Source organism: Gymnogyps californianus, chromosome 3 (genome assembly GCF_018139145.2).
Source record: "Gymnogyps californianus isolate 813 chromosome 3, ASM1813914v2, whole genome shotgun sequence".
Classification (NCBI taxonomy): Eukaryota; Metazoa; Chordata; class Aves; order Accipitriformes; family Cathartidae; genus Gymnogyps; species Gymnogyps californianus.
The window spans coordinates 72,912,374-72,936,868 of record NC_059473.1 but is presented as its reverse complement, the minus strand read 5'-3'; the positions used below and the strand labels follow the sequence as shown (position 1 = coordinate 72,936,868).

The 24,495-nt window shown below is 43.9% G+C and overlaps 1 protein-coding gene across 1 annotated transcript in view; it reads left to right on the top strand.

The window, feature by feature from the left end:
* The first annotated feature begins 3,835 nt into the window (after positions 1–3,835).
* The window catches only part of DCBLD1 (discoidin, CUB and LCCL domain containing 1), a 49,425-nt gene continuing 28,765 nt past the window's right edge, over positions 3,836–24,495 (top strand). The window contains exons 1-2 of the mRNA XM_050894404.1: positions 3,836–4,259; positions 20,043–20,255. Coding sequence (XP_050750361.1) covers positions 3,836–4,259; positions 20,043–20,255 — 637 coding nt within the window. The remainder of the gene's footprint in view (positions 4,260–20,042; positions 20,256–24,495) is intronic.

The following is a 24,495-nucleotide window of genomic DNA, read 5'->3' as shown; positions in this document are numbered from 1 at the left end:
TCCACCTCATTGTGCTTTCCGATTCCTCCCCCTTCTTGTACACAGTCAGCAAAGAAAGTGCTTACAACTTACGAAGAACGGGAACTTTCCTGTTAGCCGCACAAAAGCAAGGCTGCTCCAATAAGATGAAACTTAAACCTCTTTGTATAAATTAGATTTTTGGCTTCTTTTTTTTTTTTTTCCCTAGAACATGTACAAAACAAGATGCTTTTGAAAGAAAGTATGTATACAGTGTCAGGTTTGCAAGACAAGCTTAGATAAACTCTTCAATGTGTTTTTCCTTCCTCCTCTGCCCGTTGCCCCAGACAAACTACCAGCTTAACATCACACCAGGCACACAAGGCCTCATTAGATGCTTTAGGTCTGCTTAGAAGCAGCTCTTTCAGTGTGTGTTATGTACTAGTACTTAACAGTATATAACAAGTATAGATAAGAAGGTAAATCCATGAAGCTATAGACTCTACAGGTCTATAAATGAAACCTGGGTATGTCCCCGCCATACTGACCAACCACCTTCTAAAGTGTTTTGAGCTGATTTTGTCCTGAAGTCCTGTCTTGCCTCATCCTGAGGCCAGACATCCATGGAGTAAAAACATAATTTCTCATTTGCAGGTGGCTGCACAGTAAAGGTATCCATATAATGAACAGTAGATGAGATGAGATACATTATCTAGTTGTAGGTGACCCATTTAAAACCATTTGCATTAAACACACAAAATACTCCTAACTCGTATGCTTGGAAAACTAACTGTAAAGGAAGGGCACATGCTCATGCTAAAAAGTAGCCTATGTCCTTGGGTGAATCTTGTCTCTTCTAAATTAAGTCAGTGTTAGTGACTAAAATCAGCTGCATTAAGCTGTCAGAAGTGGTCTGCCAGGGAGTTTTCATGTTGTGAAGCTCCCATTGTGTGACATCCCCACAAGTGTGACATCCCCACAAGTTATTAGTCAGGCTCGATGTATGCCTTCTTTCTGAATTAATCTTTTGCCTTGACTCAAAGCCCTTGCCTTTAAAACTGTATTTATTTAAAAGCTGGTTTTAATTCTCCTCCTTACAAAGGGAAATTTGGAAAAGTACACATGAACCAATGTAGCAATGTGACGGGGGTTACAGAAGTCCTTGAATAACAGCTTTGAGAGCTATAGACTACTTCATTCATCTTAACGATTATTTAATCTTGGAAGCTGACAGCAAGTTCCTTGCCTACAGCATATTGAAAACTGACAGGGGGAGGGCATGATAAAGTAATGTGAATTTAATAGCAAAATAAATAATACAGAAGCTACTGCACTGATTGCATTATTCATTATCCTACTGAAGTCAACAGGAAAGCTATGCTTCCAACACCTTCTGGAAGAGGTGCAGAGTTTCCACCTGAGCATCACACATGTTTGCAACAGGAAACACGTGGCCTTGGACAAGCAACCAGCTCCTGCTGAGCCCAGGGTGGTGAGGAGACTGAAAAGGCAGCCTGCCTGCCCTTCCTTCCACCAGTGCTCTCCTGTACAGTAAACTCCTTCACTAATCATGAAAGGAAAACAAATACCGCTCCCAGACATTTTACAGCCCCAGTCTCAAGGGCATGACTTATCATTTGACTACAAATCGTTGGAATAAAAATCACTGTGAAGGGAATTATTCTCTAGCTATCTGTCCCAGAGAGCATTGCCAAGCCTCCAACGCCCAGGAGAAGGAGAAAGCTTCCTTTCCCAGTGTCTGCCAACCCACCTTCCTCCTCCTCATGAGCCTCCTAAAGGTATGTGACAGGCAAAAAACGTTTTGGCCTTCCAAGGCTGCTAACTTGCCTGTACCAATTACCAACCACCCAAGTTCTGCTGAGAGCTTGGCATTAGCAACATTATCTGCAAGCACCATGGCAGAGGTTTTTGCATATTAAATTGCCCAAGGTCACCAGAGCCAGTTTATGGCAGCACTGCCTCCATAAGGTTACTTGGGATTGGCTTGCAGGACTTTTCTGCCAATATTTGTGATGACCCTTAACAAATACAACTAAGACCTGGCCCTGTTATTAAAGAATATATTCTAGATCTCAGTTGATGGAATGCAAATCAGTACAATTCCCAGTACCAACCCGCGTATGACTGACTGGTTTTGATTGCCCACTGAGGCTGATACAAAACAGTGCATGCTCTCATGTTGTTATATTGCTTTTCAATAACTGCAATTCTTTCAAAGGCGATATATGTTTTGCAACGTCTATATTGTCTCATTTATTTCTCTCCCTCATGTTTTCATTTATGTTGGGTCTCATTTGTAGGTTTTGAACCAGTATTTGGCATTGGAGAAGCGATTTTCTATGACCGCAATATTTTCACCAATTCTGTGTTCTTTTTAAATCCAGTCTTGAGGCTGTTGCAGAGTTTGACTTTCTCCCCCCTTCCCCTCCATAATCACCCTCATTTGTACGGATTTGTTCCTGACAATCTGCGAGACAAATACAGGAACAGGTCACTTCTATTCACATGGACGTGCTCCTCTTTAAAAGTCTCTCAGCCTTCAGAGTCTTGAAGCGAGTGACCCACCACAACCTCCTTCAGCCAGAAGGATGCTGGCATTTGCTGACCAGGTCCAGCAAGGATTAGTCTGACTGCTAAACTGCTGCAGTAATGAAGAGCAGCATGGTGCTGCCTTACCCCACGTCTAATGTTTTAGTCTAGATTTCAAACTCTCCTTTGCAAAGAAGGGGTAAGTCTCAAGTGCTAAAAACCTGTGTTAAATACATATACCAAGAATATAATGTACCGGGTACACAGTAAAAAATATGGGTGATCACATATGGTGTCTGAAAAGTTAAAAACCAGACATTAACACTTACAAAACAAGAGCTCAATTAGAATAAAGGTTTACTAAACTTGACTTTTTCTAAAATACTGTAAGGTCTAACAATTATCAGTTGTCTCTAGGACATGCAGGTTAATTACGTACTTCAGTTCAGTGTAGCAGCCCAGTATTTCCGACCTGCCAGCAGTGTGAATCTACCCGCCTCACAGCAACCCGTCCCCGAAAAGACTGTATAGAGTCAGACAGGCTACTTTGAACTCTCCGGCATACTTTTAAAAGGCCAGCCGCTGGGGCCTGTTTAACGTGCGAGTCTCCTGCGGCTGCTGGCACCGCAGCCGTTTCCTTACCATGCACCTGCCTCCCTCCCTGTGCCACAGGTCTTCTCCAGAGCCGGGCAGCTGAGGCCTTCTCACCCGGACAGAGAGCTGCCCACAGCATCCTTGAAAAAATCCGTGATTAATTCAGCCCAGAACTTTAACGCACAAAAGCTCGCACACGTTAAACGAGCATTTTGCGCCCCTGCGTGGACATACCACCCCAGGAGCAGGTTACAGGAGCGGGAAGCCCCGGCACGACCCCAGGTCTGCTGCGGGGGCCGGAAGCTCCCATTTGCCCCGTCCGGCTGCGTGCCCGCCGGCCCCACTCGTGTGTCCCCCCCCCGCGCAGGCACCCCGCGGCGTCCCCGCGCACCCCACCGAGCCCCTTCTCCCTGTGGCAGCGGGAGCGCCGCCTGGGAATTAACCTGCAAACGGCAAAATAATCCTGTTTGCTTAAAAATACGTACGTGTGTGTGTGTGTGTATATGTATGTGCATCTATATGGCCTGGCAACTTCGGGGGCTCGCAGGCGATGCTCGGGGCTGCGCGGGTTTGGGGGAGCCCCCCCCCCCCGGCGCCGGTGCAGCACCCCCAGAGCAGCGGTGGGTGGCAGAAGCGGCACCCGGGGAGGGGAGGGGAGAGGGGAGGGGGCGGCGGGGCCGAGCCGGCCCCTCGGTCCACGGCAGGAGGAGGAGATACCCCGCGCTGCAGCCCAATGGGAATAGTGGCGCTTCCCTTTCTCCCGTTTCCTCTCTCCACCCCCAGCCCCGGGCTAGGGAGGCGGGAGGCGGCAGCGCTGCAGCCCGGCCACCGGCGGGGCGCGGGGCCAGAGCCAGCCCCGCACGGCCCCTTCTCCGCCTCCGCAGAAACACCTGCGGGGGGGGTAAGGATGCTGGGGGGCGGCGGCTCCCCTCCGCCGGAGCGCGGGCTGACCCCGGAGCCGCCCCGGCGAGGAGGAGGAGGAGGAAGAGGAGAGGAAGAGAAAGGAGCAGGAGGGAAGTGGGGAAGTTGTGCCTTGCCCGCCCCGCCGAGAGCCGGAGCCATGGGCCCCGCTGCGGGGGCGCGGGCCGCCCCCTCGCTGCTGCTCTCGCTGCTGCTCGGAGCCTCGGCCCCGCTCTGGCTGCGGGCGGAGAAGCTGGGTGAGTCCGGGGGGCGGGCGGGGAGGGGGTCCGGCGTGCACGGCCCCCCGGGGGGGGGGGTCCACCTTGCGCTGGGGGCGAGCGGTGGGGTGCTGGGGGGGGGGGGGGCAGTCCTCGCCGTCCTCGGCTTGTTGCTCTGCGGGAGCGTAGCCTGAGCTGCTCTCAGGGCTGTATATAGTTGACCTGGTTAATCCTCGCCGGGTTTATCCCCGTGTCTGAGTAGCTGCGAGATTAAAGTGGTAACCGGCCTTACGGTAAATGTATACTACGGCTTTCTTGGTCTTTCGTTAATTAGGACTTTTTTTTTTTTTTTTTTAACGCCAAATAAGTGGAGAAAAAGTCTCCGGCAAGTTGCAGGCGGGAGGCAGGGAGCAGCTCCGGCGGTTCCCGCTGCCACCTGGGCGCCCGGCTCCGGCCGCGCCTCGTCAGCCCCGGCGGGAGCCCCGGGCGCGGCGGCCGGCGCTCGGCCACCGGCAGCACCTCCTCTGCTCCGGCCGGGGCCGGCAGCCCCTGTCCCACAGCTGGGTACAGGCAGGTCTGCTCTCCTACTGCCTCACTGAGAAAGGGAAATGCCCTCATTCGTGCCGGGACAAAGTTTCGCAGGAACCTCAAGGGGATCTTGCAAGCCCTTTTGTGATACTGCAGCTTGCTAAAATTAGGGCCCGGGTACTATTCTCTTTACCCTGTGTTTTTATGCAGCTCACGGTTAAGATTCCTGTGTAAATTACAAGTACAGCTGACTTCTACCGAGGAGTTGCACCCTTTGGCTGTGGCATTGCATGGCCTGATGCATCCATCTTAGAAGAGTTCACTGACAGCTACTGGTAAAATAGTTAACACTGGAAATTAAGCATCATAATGAGCTTCACAACGCATTCAGATAAATTAATAGTCCCTGTATTAATGTTCCAACTTGGCAGCAAATTCCAGAACCCAGTGCTGTGCATTAGCATTGCATCCAGACAGTGGTACAAAGTACTTTGGCTGATTTATACCTGGTTTTCCCATGAGTTCCTATTAATGGAGATTTCTGATACGGATCTCCACAAAAGGGAGAATTTGGTTTGAGTTGTGTCGCCTTTCCACTTGCCAGCTTCATGCCAGCTTTGCTATCCTGTCCTCAATACGTTTCCCTGTTTCGAGACTCCAACTTTATAGGCTCCAGGAGACACATATGTAGCAAAGAAAAAATATTCCCTCAATCTCCTCTTTTCATCAGTGTTTTGGTGGTTTTTTTGGTTTGTTTCCTCTTTCACCAATGTTTGTCTCACACATGATGACATCAAGGAGAAAGCCATTTGGAGAGTCAGTTAGAAATAGTAAATTTGCTGGGATTTCTGGGGGTTTTAGTGCATACAGTGACACTAAGCAGTAAGTATGAATCCTACTCCTTGTCTGTATTCCCAAATTAATTGGTAAAAGCACTTGTGTTGTATTCATCTTAAAAATGTTTCTACTATCAAACCAACAGGATGGACACACAAGTAATATTTTGCCTGGTTCTCTTTAGACCAAACTCAAATTTACAAGATAGTCTGTCCAGCGTCTAGAAAGCAGAAGAGATTTTGACCCCCATCTTTCCTTTCTCCTCAGGGGGCTGTTATTCTGTTTGTTTGTTTATTGATATTAGCCTATAAATTAGGGACTAAGTGTTCTAAAGTCACACCAGTGGAGAAAGGAGATAAGTGGATACCAACTTCCTGTTACACAAGCTTCTTGACTTGATTTAAAAGTTGTAATGGAGCACGAGAAGTGCCAGGGTGAATCAGGCTCGAGTTTCAGCTAATTCTGTATCTTGTCGCCACTGGTCTCCCACCGGCTGGTTCAAAGAAAGATGCGCTGGTTTAAATATATTGATTTAAAAATACTAATTTTTAAAAATAAAGTAGTACATTTTTCTGGCTTCTCATGAGCTGGCTCCACAACCTGCTTTTTTCATGACCAGCTCACCTTCCTCTTCAGTTTTTCCTGAAGGATGCTACAGAACAGGGATGAAGCTGCTGTTGTAGCTTCTGTTCTCTTACTTAAGTTTTAAATTAAGGAAAGGCCCCTTTTTTCACTCTGGCTTGGTTACTTCATAGCATGGCTCATAGCCAAGTGTGACTGCAGAGCCCCGGTGTCAGCTCTTTTTCTGCTCTTGAAAATATGCTAAATGTGTGTGTTGTCCAAGGACATCTATGAAACATGGAATTTTGTTGTTCATAGAACGATGACAGCGAAGGCTGAGCGTTTAGGGAACTGATTTTAATTAAAACATATTTACAAGCTTAGTAGGTCTCACCTGGGGACAAATACCACATCTATGACTGCCCATGAGTAATAAATAGCTTTGGGATTTATAATAAAAGATTCTTCTTTTCCCTTTTTATTCTGCTGTACGTTGATCTTAACTTCTCTTGTGGTTTCACTTGCCAGTTCTTTGCTGACAACTACAAAATATACCTCGTTCCCCGCGTGCCGACCTCACACAGCTGTGCCTGACCTGGTATCTCTTCTCAAAATCTCTTTCCGGCGGTTCAAACCCAAGGCAGAAGGGAGGCAAACCTGAACACATTATCTTTGCCTTTCACCATTCTCTGGTTTTTCTTCTGGTCTCATTGAGCAAGACCTTGAACCATGTAATTATGGGCAGCAGAAATCAGAGTTGAATCTGAGTCTTTCTTCTCAGAGTTTTCAGTCGTCTTCTATTACATTTCTGGCCAGTAGGACTTAAAACTGACTTGAGGGTTGGTTGTTTGTAGGAAGGCATAAGAGGAATGGGGATTTTACTCTATTAAGAACAAGATTTAAGCCACTGCTCTTGCTGTAACTCATTTATTTTCACTTCAAATAGAGCGCAGCAATGAAACCAGTTCATGTGGGATTTGCAGATCAGCATCCGAACGTGAACTTTGCTTGCAGTATTCCTGGGTCTGTTGACAATTGCGCCCAATGCTCAGTTGGAAGAATTGATGGGCAATAGACTTTGTAACATTTTGAGGCAAGGCTGTTACTTAATGTGACAACAGCATATGCAGTAATTATGAGAGGTTATGCCTGTTCTCAGGGGCTTGTACAAAACCCGTACAAAAGAATATTGGTGTGATCATGCTAATCCACTTTGCCTGCCCATTTCCAGCAGTCTGAAATGCAGACAGAGACGAATCTTTCTTGTACCCACCCTCCTCCAGTTTCTGAATATAAGTGATTGGTAAATTTTCAGTTTGTTTGCGTTTTGTCCTTATGTCTGCTTCCTTCCTTGGTTCCCTCTATCTTGCCTTGTGAATGCTGACTGGAATCACTAAAGAGGCAACAGTTTTCCGGTTGCAGTTCGTAAGCAATGCATGTACCCACCACATGAAAACTGCAATATTTTCAGTCGCACAGATTTTGCTATAAATAGCTCTAAGCCCTTTATATGTACTTCTCTTTAGGTTATCAGGGGATGTATTTCAAACAAAATCAGAGACAGGGAGGCCACTGGGGGTCTCACTGACGAAGGAGGGAGAAAAAGATGCCTTGGGAAACTTGTTACCTGCACATGCACGTAACGTGCATAGCTGTAGAATCATATTTCATGCAGATTACTTGTTGATTTGAATATGCAAAAATGCATTCATTTATATTTATCGAAACTGTGCCACCTTTAGTCCACTGGAGCTACATGTGTAGCACAGTGAAAAATAGTTCGAAAAGCACCGACTTTGAGGATGCTTACACTACTGTACAGAGAAGCCTCAAAGCCATTTCAGGTACCAGAAGTAGTATAGTTTTGAAAGCCCATCTGAGGTAACACACCAGGCCAAGAAGTGTGGTCCTGAGTGGTGGCAGGCACTGAAGTCCTCAGCAGAGACACCACTGTAGTTTGGGGCCGGCTGTATCGTATCAGATGCTCTCCTGTGGCATGTACTCATCAACACATGGGCTCGTACCATCTGCTAAGAATAAAACAAGCCAGACATCAAGATCAAAATAAAATCCTTCTGACTGGATTCAGTGGAATGGTGTTGGATCCCAACTATCTGCAATAAAAAATGTTAATAGCAGTGCATAAGAATGAGCACACGACTTCCCCAAAAGGTTTAATTAGCATTACAACTGGGAGTAGGAAACTTCAAACTGGGACAGTCTAATAGTGATGTTTAAATAAAAAAGGATAGTGGTGTGACTAGTTTTAAGAGTACACAGATATCTTCATTTTTTGCTTTCAGAATAAATTACGAACTATCTAATTAAACTGATTTTTGTCTGTGAAAATTGTGTGAGTGCTAAAGCCACAATTTTGAGGTTGGCTGGATGCTTGCACATAGGCTGCCAGTAGTTATGGTTAGGATTGTTGATCCTGTATAATTAAGCCTGGGAGCTGAGAGTGTTATGAGGAGGAAACATTTTGGTCTTTCATTCCCTCTCTCCCAGTCTCTTCTTTTGACGGAGCCAGGACTTGCCTCTCAGGAGTTTCCTTCCAAGACGTGAAGGCTTAGTTTGGTGCTGGTGAGACTTTCTCATCCTCCCTGAGCAGGATTTCCAGTCCCAGTGCGACCTTGCTCGTTATTTCTGTTCCCCTGATGGGACGGGGTTGCTGTCTGGTGGCAGCAGCTGCCTGTGCAGCAGCTCCACGCTGCTCCTCCAGGTAGGCAGAGGGAAGGATGAGCGCGCCCAGGCCGTGCTCTCTTTCCCCATCTCCAATGAGCTTCAGTAAAGGCATTTTCAAGCACCATGAAGACGGACAGGAAAATAAATGGGGAAAGCCAGACCTAAGGCCTCTTACAAGACCAGGATCTTCATTTTGACATTTAGTATCACACATTTAGGCTCAAGCTGCTACTGTAATTACAATAATGTTCATCAGGCATTTAGTAAAGCTCTAAAACATTGTTTCTTCTCTCAGCTGCTGCAGAAACCTTGTTTCCATCACAGTTTTAATCTGTGATGTTCGTTTCTGGCACTTCCACCACAAATTGTTCAACAATATTGGATTTCAGTCTAACGCTTTGACATGAAAGTTGAAGTCATGTTGATGTCATCTTCCAGATGTTCATGTCTTCAGAATAAAAATTGTGTTTATTTGTTTTATTTGAAATTACAAAAACACATGGGGAATTCTGGATGCGATCCCTCATGCTATACAAAGGCCCGTGTGTCCTGTCAGAAATCAAACAAAACTTTTCTTCATGATGTAGTAGAAGAGACCTCAAAACACTGGAAACATAGGTGGATTTCTTCACCCATCTGAACAGAATGGCTTTGTTATGTGCCTGAGCCTTGTTGTTGCAGCTGCGGTAACTGCGTGGAAGGGAGACGTGCAGCTTCTGCCCGAAACTACTTGTATTTTGCTCTGGTGCCACACCAGTTCTGTGTTGGTGGGTTGCTTTGACTTAATAGTCAGCTGCGCTTCATTTGTAAAATGAGCTCATAACAAAAAAAGTCCATTTTGTCCTCCAGGTATGAAAAAATATGTTTTAACCTGTAAAATAAATTCAGGCATCGTGCGGGTCCCTTTCCGCTGGGAGTCTTTGGCAGCAAGGTCCATGGCTAACACTGGAGCTGTAGCCCTCCCTGTTGTCTCTGCTTGCTCCCAAGGCCAGGGGTTTGTATCATCCCGTGTTTCTTGTGTTAGCAAGGTACAGGGGAATTGAAGTTGAAATGCCTGGGAGCCACAGAGCTGAAGGCTTTAAAACAGAATTTCAATAGATAAGCTGTAATACAAAGTCTTGTGCCACGTGCGATGAGTACTTGGGTGGTCATAAGTGTTAACATTTTCAAACCCAAGAAGGAGTCAGCACTTGCTGATCTGTTAGTATTTTGTCACAGACAGAAGAGGCATAGTTAAACTCGTGGTCCTTAAAACAGGTATCGGAGAACATACTGATTTTCAACAAGTGCTAATGCTTTTGTTTTGAAAATGAATCTGCTGGTTTTTTAGATGAAATTCAGTCCCTGTGTTCTCTAGGCGAAAAGCAAAATAATACTGTATCAAAATAATCTGAGCAGTTATACTGGGGTATTCACTCTTGAGATGAGTGAAAAACTGTTCAGACCTTTCTGCTGTACCCTGTTTCAAAACTTGAGAACATGATTGTTTGATACTACTGCTAATCAAAAAATCCAGTCAAACAAAATGAAATTATAGAGTTTCAGTATAAGTGGTGTACACAGAGTGGCATAAAACATTTTCTTTTGCGCTGTTTTTCACATTCGTTTGCAAATACCTTTTATACAGTCTCATATTAACATGTCACAGAAGACACAGAAATGACGCTGTAGATCATATACAGCACCACAACCAACACTATAGTACTTAAGTAATGGTGTAACTGTTTTCCTTTCTATTTTTTTAATTTCAAATATCTTTCACAGCAAATATGTGTAACCGCAATGAACCAGAGAAATCACAAAATTTCCTGGTTTACAGAGCCTCTGAGCATACTGTTCTGGTTAATACCTTGATGACGAGTATCAGGCAGGCTGGTCACGTGAGAATACTGAAAAAAGGCATTTCTTGCTTTCAGTGCTCCAGGCCAGAAGCCTGATGTAGCTCTTTGGCCATATCTTCATCTTAGTTCAGTTAATATTTGCTTCCATTTCTGCTGGGGTTGTAAGGAACCACTTGTTGTTAGATTGCAATAACCATGGAGGAACTAGCTAGTTTCCTAGAACTTGGGTTGACTGAGTCAAAATGCAAAACAGTAAATTGCGTCTTGTTAATCGATGGCAATTATTGTTTCCATCACAAACCAATTAATTTTCTCTTGAGATATGTGTTAATTTATACCTTGGGGATAATGGGGGGTTTGCATAATTTGCTTTGAGAAAAGTGGTGTGCTTTCTGTTGTCCTTTCTTGCTAACAAATCACATATTCCACCCAGGCATACAGGCAAAAAAGGTGAATGTGTGATTTTTCAAGTAAGCCGGAACAGGTTTGATTTCAAGAATAAAGATCACCCTTCATCAATGATAACTGTCAGTCTTGCTTGACTTGTATCACACTAGCAAGGGAATTAGTTCAGCCATTTCCTCTTACCCAAATTAAAGCTGTTTTGAAATCTTGCCTTCCCACCTGCTACTGTAACTGTAACAGCTCTGCTTCAGCCTCCCCTTACCCTGGTGTCTCTGAATTTCCTGTCCCTGTGGGTTTGTCAGTCCTTAGCACTGCTGTGAATATTCCTATTCCTGTGCAACCCAATATTCGAGTCTGGCCCTGAGCTTGCAGCATATGTTTCCCACGCAGTCCAAATTCGGTGCAATATACTGTAAGTTAATCTCCAGTAAAGCATAGCGAAGAGAAAAACCTGGGAAAAAAACAGATGGAGAAAGTAGAGCAAACGATTTGCATATATATACGATATATCTCTCAGTTAAGATTAGCATTTCCTACTTCGCCTGAAAAGCCTTTAATAAAAACCCAACTGCATGTTTGCCCCGAATCAGCAGAATCAGAGGAGATGCCCTGATGGCACAATGTCCCCCCAACTCAGGGAAGCCCAGCACAGGGTGGGAGGGGGCTCCATCTCCCGCGTGGGCCCCATGTCCCTGCCACATTGCTGGGATGCTGTGGGCAGAGGGACAGGGAAGAAACCTCTGCCTGTAGGATATTTGTTCCCCATAGCCTTTGTAGCACTGAAGCTTCACCAGGGTCCTGAGTTACTCTACGTGGGTGGCTGGTGGAGGAGCACGACCATCTTCCCATTTATTTACAGTTCTTCAAGGTTCCTTCTGAGCATGCAGTTACAACAAGTGCTTGGGAATGAACTGCTCAGTGCCTTCTCTGCACTTGAGGTGCATAATGCGGATGTGTATCTTAAAATAGGCAGGTATTTGTTAGAAAACAAAAAATCAGCTTCCTTTTTGTAAAAAGGGGACCCTACACTTCAGATTCCTCTGAAATTTCCATACATGTGTAGCTCCATTCTCATATCTGTTTCCAAAAACACACAGACCAATAAAATGTTGAGGTGGTCAATAACAACAATATGCCACCTCCGTAAAAGAAAAGCATTGACAAATATTAAATGCAGCTATGCAGGAAATAAATAAATAAATCAAAAAGTACAAATCTCTTTTGTTGCAGCAGTTGAAAAGGCATAGAAGTTTTCTCACACCCACAAGCTCGAGTGCTGTATTTAGAGTGCTGAAAAGCAAATTCCAGTGCTAAAACTCACTTCTCTGGAGGACTACATTTGGGTATACTGCCTAAGTCCTGGAAGCAGCGACTAAAACATACTTATTTTTAACGCATACTCCAGTACTGTCTGTCTTTCACAGATTGTGATGGAACCAGATAGTGATCCTGAAAAGCAAAGGCAAACCTAGTTTGCTACTATTTGCGTATTTAATAGAAGCAAAGCAAGAAAACTGTGTGATGCTATTTACACGTTTGTATAAACCTTGTCCTTTACATGTTGCAGGATGTTGTTCTTTACAGAACGCAGCAACTTCTTAATCCTGTGTCCTCATAAATAATTCATAGGAAAGGGACTACCAGGCTGTAGCTACCGTTCTCTCCTTTTGGCACTGTGATTTCTACGGTAATCTGAATTGTCTTGTCACTGAGGTCTCATGCATAAATGTAGCCAGGTAGTGTTAGGTTTCATCCTGACACAAGTCCCTAAGATGCATACGCAGATGAGATGGTTGCTCTCCAGGAAGTTATTTGATTAAGCAGCAAAATTAATCAAGTCTTTATGGATACAGTGAAACTGGAAGAGTTTCAGTGTGTGAGTTTCTGGTTCACATTTGTGTTAGTTTAAGTAAGACTTACTCTACTACTTGCTAAGGTTGCAAACCCGAATGCTGAGTGTAAAGTTCCCTCTTCAGTGGAACATGGCTTCCTGTTGATGGAAGAAGTTGCTTATAAGGATATTTCTGCTTTCTTTTGACATTTTAGCAGCGAAATAAATAAAATCTCAGATCTCGCTAGGTTTTTGTCTTTGCAAACTTCTGCAAAGGTGAGAGGTTTCTGGGGTAGTAAAGGCTGCCCAGCTTGTTTGTGGCAATCCAGCAACATCACTGACGTGTAGATCAGCACAGCTGGAAAGATTTCCCCGGCTAGTGGCATATGGCTGTGCCTGCAATTGCTAAAAAACTCTTTAACTTTGAAAATGATAGCACGGATGTAAGATACTTTGCTAGATAAGACACTTAGAATGGTTGTCAGGGATTTTTTTTCTATACTTGATGATGGAGATCCAACTGGTTACCAAAATAACTTCTTATATGTTTGAGGCAGGGCACCTCCTGAGGCTGGCTGCAGGGGACACTCTGAGGAAAGCCAGTCCCCAGCCGCAGCCCGAACGGCTCAGGGGGGTGATCGCAGCTGGGCGCGTGGTGGGAATTTGTGATTTATGGAACCACTGCGGAACCAATTGGAGATCATTTGCTGCTTTCTCATTCCTGCTTTAAGAGGGACATTACAGTAAATAATGTCTGTGAAGAGGAGGGAAAAACATGCTGTGGTTTGTTTGACCTCCTTCTCCTTTTGCATCCCTTTGAAGTTGGTAAGTAAATAATTTGGGCAACGAAATCAGCACTCCACAATGTTCCTTTGTTTCTTCTGCTGCTCTGCCTTCCCTTCCTGCTCTCGGCCCTCCTCCCAGCCACTGCTTGGTTAGCTTGGGCGGCAAAATGGGTGTCCTGAGGAACTGCCCCAGCACAGGGGTTAAAATGTTTCCTGGGAACCTAATGGAATCAAACAAATTAAAATGCAATTCAAAGACAAATTTTACACGCTATTTATTTTTCCTTTTGCAGTAGAGCATACTGTGAAGTGGGGGGCTTCTTCCCCTGAAAAGATATTAATACTAATTTAAAGACCATGGAAGATTGCAGTCACTGTTTTTTCAGATGTTTATATACTTGCCTTAATTTTCAGTGGTTTCTTTCATTATTTGAAAATAGTTTTTGCCGTATCCACAAAATATTGTGAAGAATGTAAAGCTGGACTTCTGAAAAAAACTGCTATGGATTTATAGACTTCTTTAGACGCAGGACTCAGCCAGCTGCTCAGCTGGTGTAAATGGCATCTGCCCTGAAATTGGTGGTTTGTGAAATCCCCAAATACGTCGTCACCCCCCCACCCCTGCCCCCCATAACTCCTGCGGCTCTGGGCCCCAGTGCCACTGGGGAGGCGGGGAGGAGGACTGGAGGTACTCGCCTGCCCAGCGATGCCTCAGGCCTGCAATGTTGCCCTTTTTTTTTGTTACCTGCTTGAGCCAACTGCCAGGAAAAGCATAGAGGTCTGACATCTTTCACTGTTCTCTGGAGAAGTGACAGGTTTAGGTCTCAGCCACGTGGCGGTCTCTCTCTTCCATTATTATGGCACAGTAAAGAGCTGATGCTCTTGACCCGGGTTTGACAGCGGAGAGGTTAGAGAAGAAGCGCTTAACTCAGGATTTTACTCCATCACCTCAGAAAGCAGTGAAGGTACAAACCCGTTTGTGTTTGCAGCGTGCACGATTCTGTTAGTGATGGAGGTCAGAGTAGCTGTATGAAAACCTGAAGTGTTGTCAGACCACAACAGTGGATTTAGATGGCATCTGGCAAAAAAACTTGCTTTTTCCCTGGTCTTTTCTCCTATCCCACGTGAGCAGCGAGGGCACAGGTTTGACTGGAAAGAGTTTATTTTTTTTTTAGATACTTACCTGATCTTATGCATAACTTGAATCCTATTTTGAACACGGGCACAGAACTCCTTCTTGACTCAGTTATTATTGTATCTTTTAATAAGCTGAAGTTATTACTTCAGGGAAAGCAATGTGGAGGATGAGATGAATCTCATTTCTCCACGTGGGGTTTCTCGTCAAAGCTTGCAAAGCTGTACCCTCGACTCAGTGGCGTTTTCTTTGCTTTGGCTGTGTCCATTTGCAGCTGTGGCTCTTCAGAAAACGCTGATTTTTGGCTGAATCCAAAATTTAGGTGTACAAACTCAGTTTTCTGCTCTCTCCTCTCAAGGGAAGGAGGAGTGGGAAAGAAGAAGGACAGGCTGGCAGCCCCCCGCCGGCTCTGCGCCCTGGCCTCCACTCAGGGTAGGGGGAGCACACCTTGTCCCGAGCACCACCATGAAGGCGGGCATGCAAAAGTCAAACCGGGAGAGATGAGGCAGAGAGGGAAATAAGGTTGCTTTGGGTGTCTTTGTCCCAGTGGGAAGAGATCGGCAGCCAAGGGGCAGCAAGTAGCGGGAGCCTGTAGCCAGAGAGGCCGAGAGAGAAATGCTGGTGCCTGACAGGGCTCGTGCAGCAGGGTGGAAGAGGGCAGGGAGCCGCTGGCTGTGTGCATGAGTACGCCTAGGTATAACACGTATTTAGCACTGAAGTGAGTCCAAGCCCGTTATTAATTGCTTAGAGAGGGTGAATCAGAAGCATGAAAAAGGCAGCTGTTTGCTGCCAGGATATTGTAGCAATGCTTTTGAAAACGCACTTTGATATCATGCTGTGTAACCATTTTGTAGTTGGCGGTATAAACATGTTCCGTGAAAGGTGCAGCACATGGAAACTTTTTATAGCATTTATTTGAAAAACTGTAGCCTCTTCCTTAACTCAGAGGGCGATGTGCTGAGTGCTTGGCTCTGCGCACATCCACTTGTGCGTGTGAGCAAGGGGTGGAAAAGCCCGGGGAGCAGAGGGGTGAGAGGCCAGGGCCCGGCTTGTGCGCTGGGCTTGGGAAGAGATGGGAGGAGAGAGTCACCCTAGACAGGTGATTTTGGGTGGCAGGAGGGTGCCTGAAGGAACCAGCATCATTTTCAGAGATCTCTAACTCTTCTGCTTCTGGGACCACCACTGTTTTGCTAAAGCCACAGTATCTGTCAGGAGACTCTGTCCAGGGCAGCTCAGGGTGTGGGGCCAGAGCTTGTTCGTGGGCATTGATTTCATCACCTATGTCCTTCCTGGGCACATTAGATCCTGGAAGGGGCCCTCCTGCCCGTGAGCCAGCAGCCGTGGTCAGACCCAGCCCAGACGCAGCTACTTGGAGATACTCCTTCACCTTGTCCCACGCACATCCATCATGCATGTGTCTGAGGATGGGAAATGGTACTACCTGCCAGCCGCCTGGTACCTCCTCTCACCCTCTCCGCAGGGACATGCACTGGTGTCTTCTGGCGGGGTTCCAGGTTTGGTTTTACATGCATGCACTGCTCTCGACAAGCACCGTGTGAGAGAGGGCAAGGTGCAAGCAGTGTGCCGCTGCTGTGAAAGAACGTGCCGGTCACGGTTCTCACTTCTTGGGGAGTTATTTCCATCATCTGCCATAGGAGAGTATTTTTATCTGTGGTAAACAGCCTTAATTCCAGCGCTGTGTGATCTTTGATACAACCTACGCATAGGCCAACAGGCGATTCAGAGACCAAGATCTTGATCTTGATTCAAATGCCAGTGGGAACTTGGTTTACAAAGCATGTTTGATGTGCTTTTAGTAGCCCCTGGTGCTGAGGAGAGATTTTATTAAATCTAAGCGTGTTTAGACTTTCTGGCTGCTGAATACCTTGTACTCAAATATTTTGCTTTGCTCCTGTCCAGTGAGAAGTGATGAAACCTGGATGTCTGAGGCAAGGCTGCCAGCTTCTTGCCAAATGGGGAGATAGAAAGCAGTTCTCAAAAGTAACACTAAGTGAAAATTTAGTGTTAGCAAGAAATCTTGCATCGAACTGACTGGTGGAATACACATATTTCCAGCCAGAAGAGCTGTGCCTATAGAAAAAAGTGCGACATCAGGTGTTTAAACCATAGTTTTCATAAGAACAAGCAGTTGTGTTTTAAACTAAATGTATTTGAAGTTTGGCCAATACGTTTCTACTGAAAATCAAAATTTCCTGTAGAAAATAATGATTAAAACAAAACTAATGGTAGTATTGTCCACGTTTTTCATTTGAAAATGTGAACAGGGATACGTTTTGAATTCCTTACAATTTGCCTCCGTTTCTGAGCCCTTGGTATATAGTGGGGTTATATTTATAAGTTTTTTACTACATTTAGTCATATCTCTCTTTGAATGAATTGTCAGATCCTGAGTTTTATTCTACCTTCCCTCTATACCTTCAGACTCCTTCCTTAGGGTGCATTTTCCAGCAAATTTCAGTGTAAGATTTTTCTTTGCTCTGGTAATCTTGCTAAGAAGCTCAAAATTTAGAGCTGCAGTCAGGCTTCTCTGTAAGAAGCAATAGTTACCAGGACTCAGTCTGACTTTTTGGACATTGCTTCGGTTCTTGTGGTGAACAAGCTTTTTTCATGACCTTTTCCTTTGAGGCAGGCAGGCAGAACAGAGACAGCAAGGGACGTTACAGGTGCAGGATGATGCTGCGCTTGCCTCTCATCAGCTGGAGTGTTTGAATGACCATGCTCCACCAGTGAAAAGTCAGAAAATAGCATTTATGCTTTCTTAGCTCAAAAGATGTTCTGGTGTTAATACATTTCAACGCTGACTCAAAGGCAGATTTTAAAAAAAGGAGTTTCCCAAGGAACAAGACCTCGTATAACCTTGACACAGGAGGATGGCAGGCTGAGGTCTCTGGTGCACAGTTTTGCCTGTATGCTTTCTGCAGAAATATAATGCTCTGTGACCTGGACAGTTGTCAGGGTCTTATCACGATAGCGATTTCTTTTCAGTTTTTTGAGGAGAGTTTTGTACCACAAAGGATCCTTGGGATCATACTGAGGTGACACAGGCCAGAACGTAGCCCAGTGAGATGAAGACTATGTGAACACTAGACTTTTCATCTTAAGGAGTTCATCCCCATGACATTTTGTGGTGGTTGTGTAACTTTTCCCTTTGTTTTCCCTTTTCTTTCCCAATAAGGGTAAGTTGCAAACCAAGCTCCAGATTGTAGTTACTTTATTTTCATCAGCCCAGCTAAAGCAAATGCTTACAGTTAGAAACATGCAGTTTAAAGTGCCATGAGCAGTTCTTTTTTTGCCACAGAGCAGTCAGCTTACACAGGCAACAAGGTTGTCCTGTGTCCTACTGGAAGTGATCTGGTTTTACACTGTCTGGACCTCTGTGGACCCCTCTCTGGGTTCAGAAAGTTGATAGCTCATGTACTGTATTGCTCCTTATATTTTTATTCCTGCTGCAGAAAGTTTCCATTAAAAGATGATTTGCTCAAGAGGCCAGTTTGCCTTTCATCTTGAGTATTTTCCTATGCATTCTGAAATCAATAGTGCTTGGATAAAAAACTTGAACAATGGACGTTTTTTAAAGCAAGTGAACAAGGAGATCTGAAAAAACATATTTAATATGTTTTATAGTGATATGATTTTGGATCTATGTCTCCTATTCACCTCTATTCCAAGCATGAACCTGCAACAAAATTAAATAGCAGGCAACAAAGCTAGTAATAACGATAAAGCTTCAAAATGAATGCTGTTGCTTGTGAAAAAGCGGTTGAGTGAGTTGGATGAAATGGCAGTGTAATTATAGAGAAGCAAGTCAAAGTTTGATAGCTTGGAGCTTATCTTTGCACAGCATGCCACTTTTCCCCCAACCCTCGGTACGGCATGTTTCTTTATCAACACTTCATTTCTAGTTGTTAATTTTTAAATAATCTTATCAAACCTTAGGTTTGTTTCTCCTAGTGATTGTGGAAGGAAATTCAGGTAGTAATTAAAATGCACAGACCAAAACAGTTTAACCAAAATATCCCCAAAATTAAAATTATGGGTATTTAAGTGAACATTGTGAATTCCCAGCTCTCTAGGATTCTTTATTTTATTAACACTTCTAGGACTAGCTTTGGTTTTGCAGTGATAAAGGGTAACAGTATACAAGACTCCTATGTAAAGAGTGCCTATGCCCTAACTGACCTAAAAATGAGGACAGCCTGTTATATGCACGTACATATGGCACTAGTTCCACTGTTGCGATAGTTTCCATTATTTGGAAGATTCAGCAGAATGAAATGGCTTAAGCTTTAATATATAAATTTTAAGTTACTAGTACACTTTTAAATAGTTCAGTAAAAATTGCTTCCTTTAGTAGTCAAGGTCTCTTATCTGATACCTGCTTCCTTCCCCTCCGTGGATGCTTCCTGTTTTCCATGTCAGTCCCCACATCCCCCTATGTATTTCCATGCGCCTTTTCCTGTTGTCACACGTTCTGCTGCAGCTGCTCCTCGGATGCCTCTCCACCAAGGAAAGGCTCCAAAGCCGAGCTGGCTCCTACACAGTGCCATGAAAACACATGTAGTGGGTGCCTACTGTCACCCCTTGAGCAAGGAGGCAGCAGCACTTACATCTCCACGCAGGCTACCATAACCATTAACGATGCCTATCCCATTTTTGAAGCCCCTTGTCCCCTGTGTTTTTTGTATTGTGCAGGTGGCGCAAGAAAACCAACAGGAAAGTAAGATGAGTCAGGTCCATGATAGTACGTAGTTAAATCATGCCTGTGCTTTCATGTGTGATTCAGTTACCCTCTCTTTGGCGGCTCTTTCTATGGAAATAAAATGTGGAATGATAATTGGGAGAAAACTATTTAAGGAAGGATCCTACCTACTACATATGGAATTGCATCTTCAGGGTTTCAGTAAGGTTTGGCTGTAAAACAGAAAGCCAGAGAGACTCTGTTTGTATAGGGCTGTCAAATACATCTTAGTTCATGAGTGTTTCCAACCCTCCTTTCTGTTGCTTTACAAGAGAAATATGACTGTATTTTAGTTACCTATGTTCCAACAACAGCATAACCGAGGTGGAGTATTACAAAATACTTTTTTAAAAGGTGGAAGCGCACGTGAGACATGATTATGTGGCCAGTATTTTCTTACACATTTTTTATTGAGGAATACGTTTTGTTTCTCTTCCTTGTTTCTCCTACTGCAGGGGAAGGATGTGGGCACATGGTGATGTATCAAGACAGCGGGACCCTGGCATCCAAGAACTATCCTGGGACATACCCAAACTACACTCTTTGTGAAAAGAAAATCCAAGTGCCTCCAGGAAAACGCCTGATCTTAAAAATTGGAGACCTGGATATCGAATCCCAGAAATGCGAATCCAGCTACCTTACCATCCAGAGCTCTTCAACATTGCATGGTATGTAAAAGATAAGGCAATGGTCGATGCATGAGCTGGTAAAAGTGTGAGTAAAAGCCAGCTCAGCAAAATGCAAGAAATGTCAGCCTTTGTCCTTTCCTCCTTTTCATATTCAAGTGTGTCGTTGTTGGCACGTGAGGCCATTGCCCCTCACACCGTGTGTTGTTCTGCCAAGGCTGGGGGTGCTGCTGTGCTGCGCCGCAGAGGGGCCGCCGGGGCCATGGGGGCTTGTGGCACATCCACCCCGAGGGCTCTGCCTCAGACCTGCGGAGCTGTATTATCACAGCTTTGGTACAGCGAGTACGTGGATCTATATCAGCCCCGTACCCTTCTCGGGTAGGGGAAGAGCTAGCTCATGAACTAGACAGAGACAAGATGAGAAATTGGAGTCAACGATCCTGCATGTCTCTCTTTCCTAGGCAGTTCAGGGCTTAGAGAGGAGATAAACTTTATTATTGCTAGCTGTTAGTCACTGATAACTTTTGCTAATGTACAGGCTTTAATACTTGCAGATATTAAACGCGTGCAGCCAGTCTGCACTCCTGTAAGAGATTTGCACAGGAAGATAAGTGAGTAATCTGCCATAGCTGTGGACTTAAAACAATCATAACGACAACAAGATCCTCCCCAGGGAGAACCTGAGGCCTTCCTCAAATTGGTTTTCCCAACCAGTTGTCGCTGAAACTTTTGATCTACTCTTTCTAGAAGAGTCAAGCTGATTTTCAAGTCAGCGTGCCCTTTTTCAGAAGTCCAATTTAAATTCAGGGCTGCAAGGAGTTCCACAATGCAGGAATAAACTCATGCATCGACAGTTCATAAAATTTTGCCTGCTGGGAGTGGGCTGTAGCCCTTCAGTCAGATGAGGCTGAATGTGCTGTACTGGACTTAACAAGCAGAATGGGTTCAATGGGAAAAGACGATGAAGAGATGAGCTACACAGAGCCTCTGCTCACCCGCTCATTGCTTGGCTCAGTAAAGTATGTGGTTCTCCTAAGAAGAGGACTCATAAGATGTCTTAGTAGTAAGGAGGGGTGATTGCTTTTCATTCATGAGCATGATAGGCCTATCACTCATCTGGTAATATAAGATCAAGTGAGGTATTAAAGCCTTGCTCGCAAACGAAGGTAAAGGTAATTATTGTTCTCATGGGGGAGGTATTACGTTTTGAAACAGCCTTCACTAAGAGTGGGCAGTGACATGTTGATATCTAAACCTTGCATAGAGCTTGATTTGAGGCATAAGGAACATCTCTGTTCGTGTGTGCTGGGATTTTTTAAAGTTGTTTACTTCATTTCAGAACTGTAAATAATGAGTTGTGTTCACCTGAAGCAGTCTGCCTGTACTTGGCAGTAAGAGATAGGTGTTTAGTATTGCATTATCATATCTTTGAATAATTTTTATTGATGCTATCTTGACATTTCTAATCAAAGGCCTTTCTGGGAAACAAGGATAAATCAATATATTGTTTTCTGAAGTGAAAAATGAAGCTTGGATGTTGATTGAAATTCTGGCTCCTTACACATCAGCCTGAAGACATCTTCACATAGTTCAGTGTCCTGTAAACACAGAATACCTGTGTATTATGCAATCAAATCCATATAATGAATTTCTTTAAAGTATTCCCACACCCATTTTCAGACCTGATTGGTAATGTCTGATGCATGTGGACTATAATTTGCATTCTCAGTAACGAACTGCACAATTAGCAGATTTTGCTCATATCTGATTAAACAAGTTTTATAGCTTAGGCAGACATACCATCTGTAATGGTTTTTGTGGTCTGCAGCTCGCTGTAGACTTTCCCACTAGCATACTACAGAGTCTCTGCTCTACATTCAGGTAAATCTGTGCAGAACAACAGTGTGGAAATAGGGCTATATGCATAAATTCACGACATCGCTTGTGTTTTAAAAGACACAGGCATTCATAGATGAGATCAGAGCTTCTCTAAGTCAGTTGTTTCAAAGGTTTTGCTATAGCTCTGGGTTTTAATATGCATTTAGGTAAGCAAAAGAAGCTCTGAGAGTAGGCACTGCTAAGTTCATTCAGTCTGTTAAGTGTCCTTTTAGGTAGCTGTTTCTGAGCCCAGATCTCCTCTTCGCAACCCTCCCCTCTTTATAGGAAGATGGAGAGTTGAAAAGATTTTGCAGGCATTGAAAACATCAGAGCAATTAAAAACTAATCTTTGCATGTTTTCTGTATTTGACCTGGGTTTGTAAAGGAAAACCTAAAAAGCTAAGTATGAAAGCTGGCGGTGTGAATACTACTCATGTTTCAAATTAGCTGAGCAGCCTTTGCTCTTTATTTAAGAGGTTTGCAATTATAAGACAATAAGGTCCAAAGGGAAATATGTTTTAAATACCATGCTGATCTCTTCAACTCTACGGAAGACAACAGAGTGAATGTCGGTATGCATACAAACATCTGTTGAGGAGTGTATCTGAAGCTTAGAAAATTGGTCAGAGGCAAAACACGAGATTATGCGTGTAAATATAAAATTAGTGTAAACAAGTCTTCAGATGACAAAGTATTGTTTTCCTTTCAGATTTCTCCCATGTGTTGTCTTTACATTTAACTGTAATTCATTCACTGTTATAACCTTCTGCTGGGATTCATGCAATACAGCAAGGAGTAACTCAATTCGTGTTTGGGGTATTTATGTTCCATGCAGTAAGGGGAAGCTGTTATATACAAATGAATGGATTGATTAATTTATGTTAGCCATAACATTGATTTCTTCACTTTTGTAAGTCAGTGACTACAGATTAGACCACTTACATGCAAGTTTTATTTAAGTTCAGGGCATTCCTCAAATTTTGTAGATTGATAGAAGAGTACTATGAATATAATTCCTTCCTAGAAAAGCATGTAGCATTGTTGCATATGCTGATCTACTGAAGCTTCCCTGCTCAACTGGGACACAACATGACACTACAGTTCTGCTCACGTTTGATACTTCTCAACTTTGATGGACCTGTGAAGGCAGCCATTGCTTTTATATTTCTCCAATATTGCAATCAAAAGATGGTCATTAAATAATCTTAATGAAGCTCTAAATCTGGAGACATAAAGTGGCTGAACACTGTATCTCTGGGTTATTACTCTGCAGACTATTTTCTTCAGTGTTCACTGGAGGAAAGAACCTGTAGCAAGCCTTTTCTTTCAAACTGTTAGCTTTGTATCCAGACTTAGATGTGAAAATATTAATCATCACCAGCAAAGGTACTCTAACACCAGTTTTGGTGAAACCGAGTCACCTTTGTTGGACAAACCTTTAAATATTAGCACAGCTTTGCATGTGTTGTCTCTAGGAGAAACAAATAGATGATCATATTCTGTTTCAAAGGCATAGCTTTGCACTGGATGAAAATATAGGGGAGTTTTGTCACACAAAAGGAATCTAGAATAAAAATTAATATGAAGCATGATCTCACAGTATAGACAAGGTGCAACCTTTACTGAAATGTTTTTCTTCTCGAGTTAATTGCATTACCTGAGCATATTAAAAATACTGAGCTCTGAATAAGAGCTTCTGATTTTTTAATTAGTTAAAGGGATATGTGAAAACAAGATTAACCATGTGGGCCCTGTAGTTCTCAAGAACAAAACTTGCACTACTTAGGAAGGTGTAACATAAATGTTTTAAAAGTTCAACAGGAACTGCTTTTAGTCAGCTTCTTTTCATGTCTTTATCAGATTTCTGTACCTCTTTTGACCCTTTTTTCTTGCTTTTTTCCCTCTCTTTCCCCAACTAATAGCTTAGTATTTTTTCCCTTAATTTGTGAGATGATCATCAGTCTTGACTGGAGAGATAGATTAAAGAAGAGATAAGTGCCTACTTACTTCTCCATTCACTTGCAGTCAGTAGGAGGTTGATGTGTTCCTCTGGGGTGGATGTCAGATCTGCTGAGTGACTAGTAATAATTTGGAGAGTTAGTGCAGTTAACTTGTTCTTGCATAATTTACAGCCAGTAACTAGCATGAAATAGATAGAGAAATTACTGAAAATGCTTTCTCCTCCCCGCACCCAGTCACTAAAGGTTGTTAGACAAATTGAGCATTTACTGATGTGTGAGTGTCTGATGGCTGCTGAGAAAGTGTGTGCACACGTGTGTGTGTGTGCGGGTGTGCAGGAGAACTGGGTGCCTTAGGATGCCTCCTACCTGTCATTATGACTTGAGGGGATTCATCGAACCAGTCTTTCCTTATTATATATTGTAATAAATGTCTTGCTTGAATA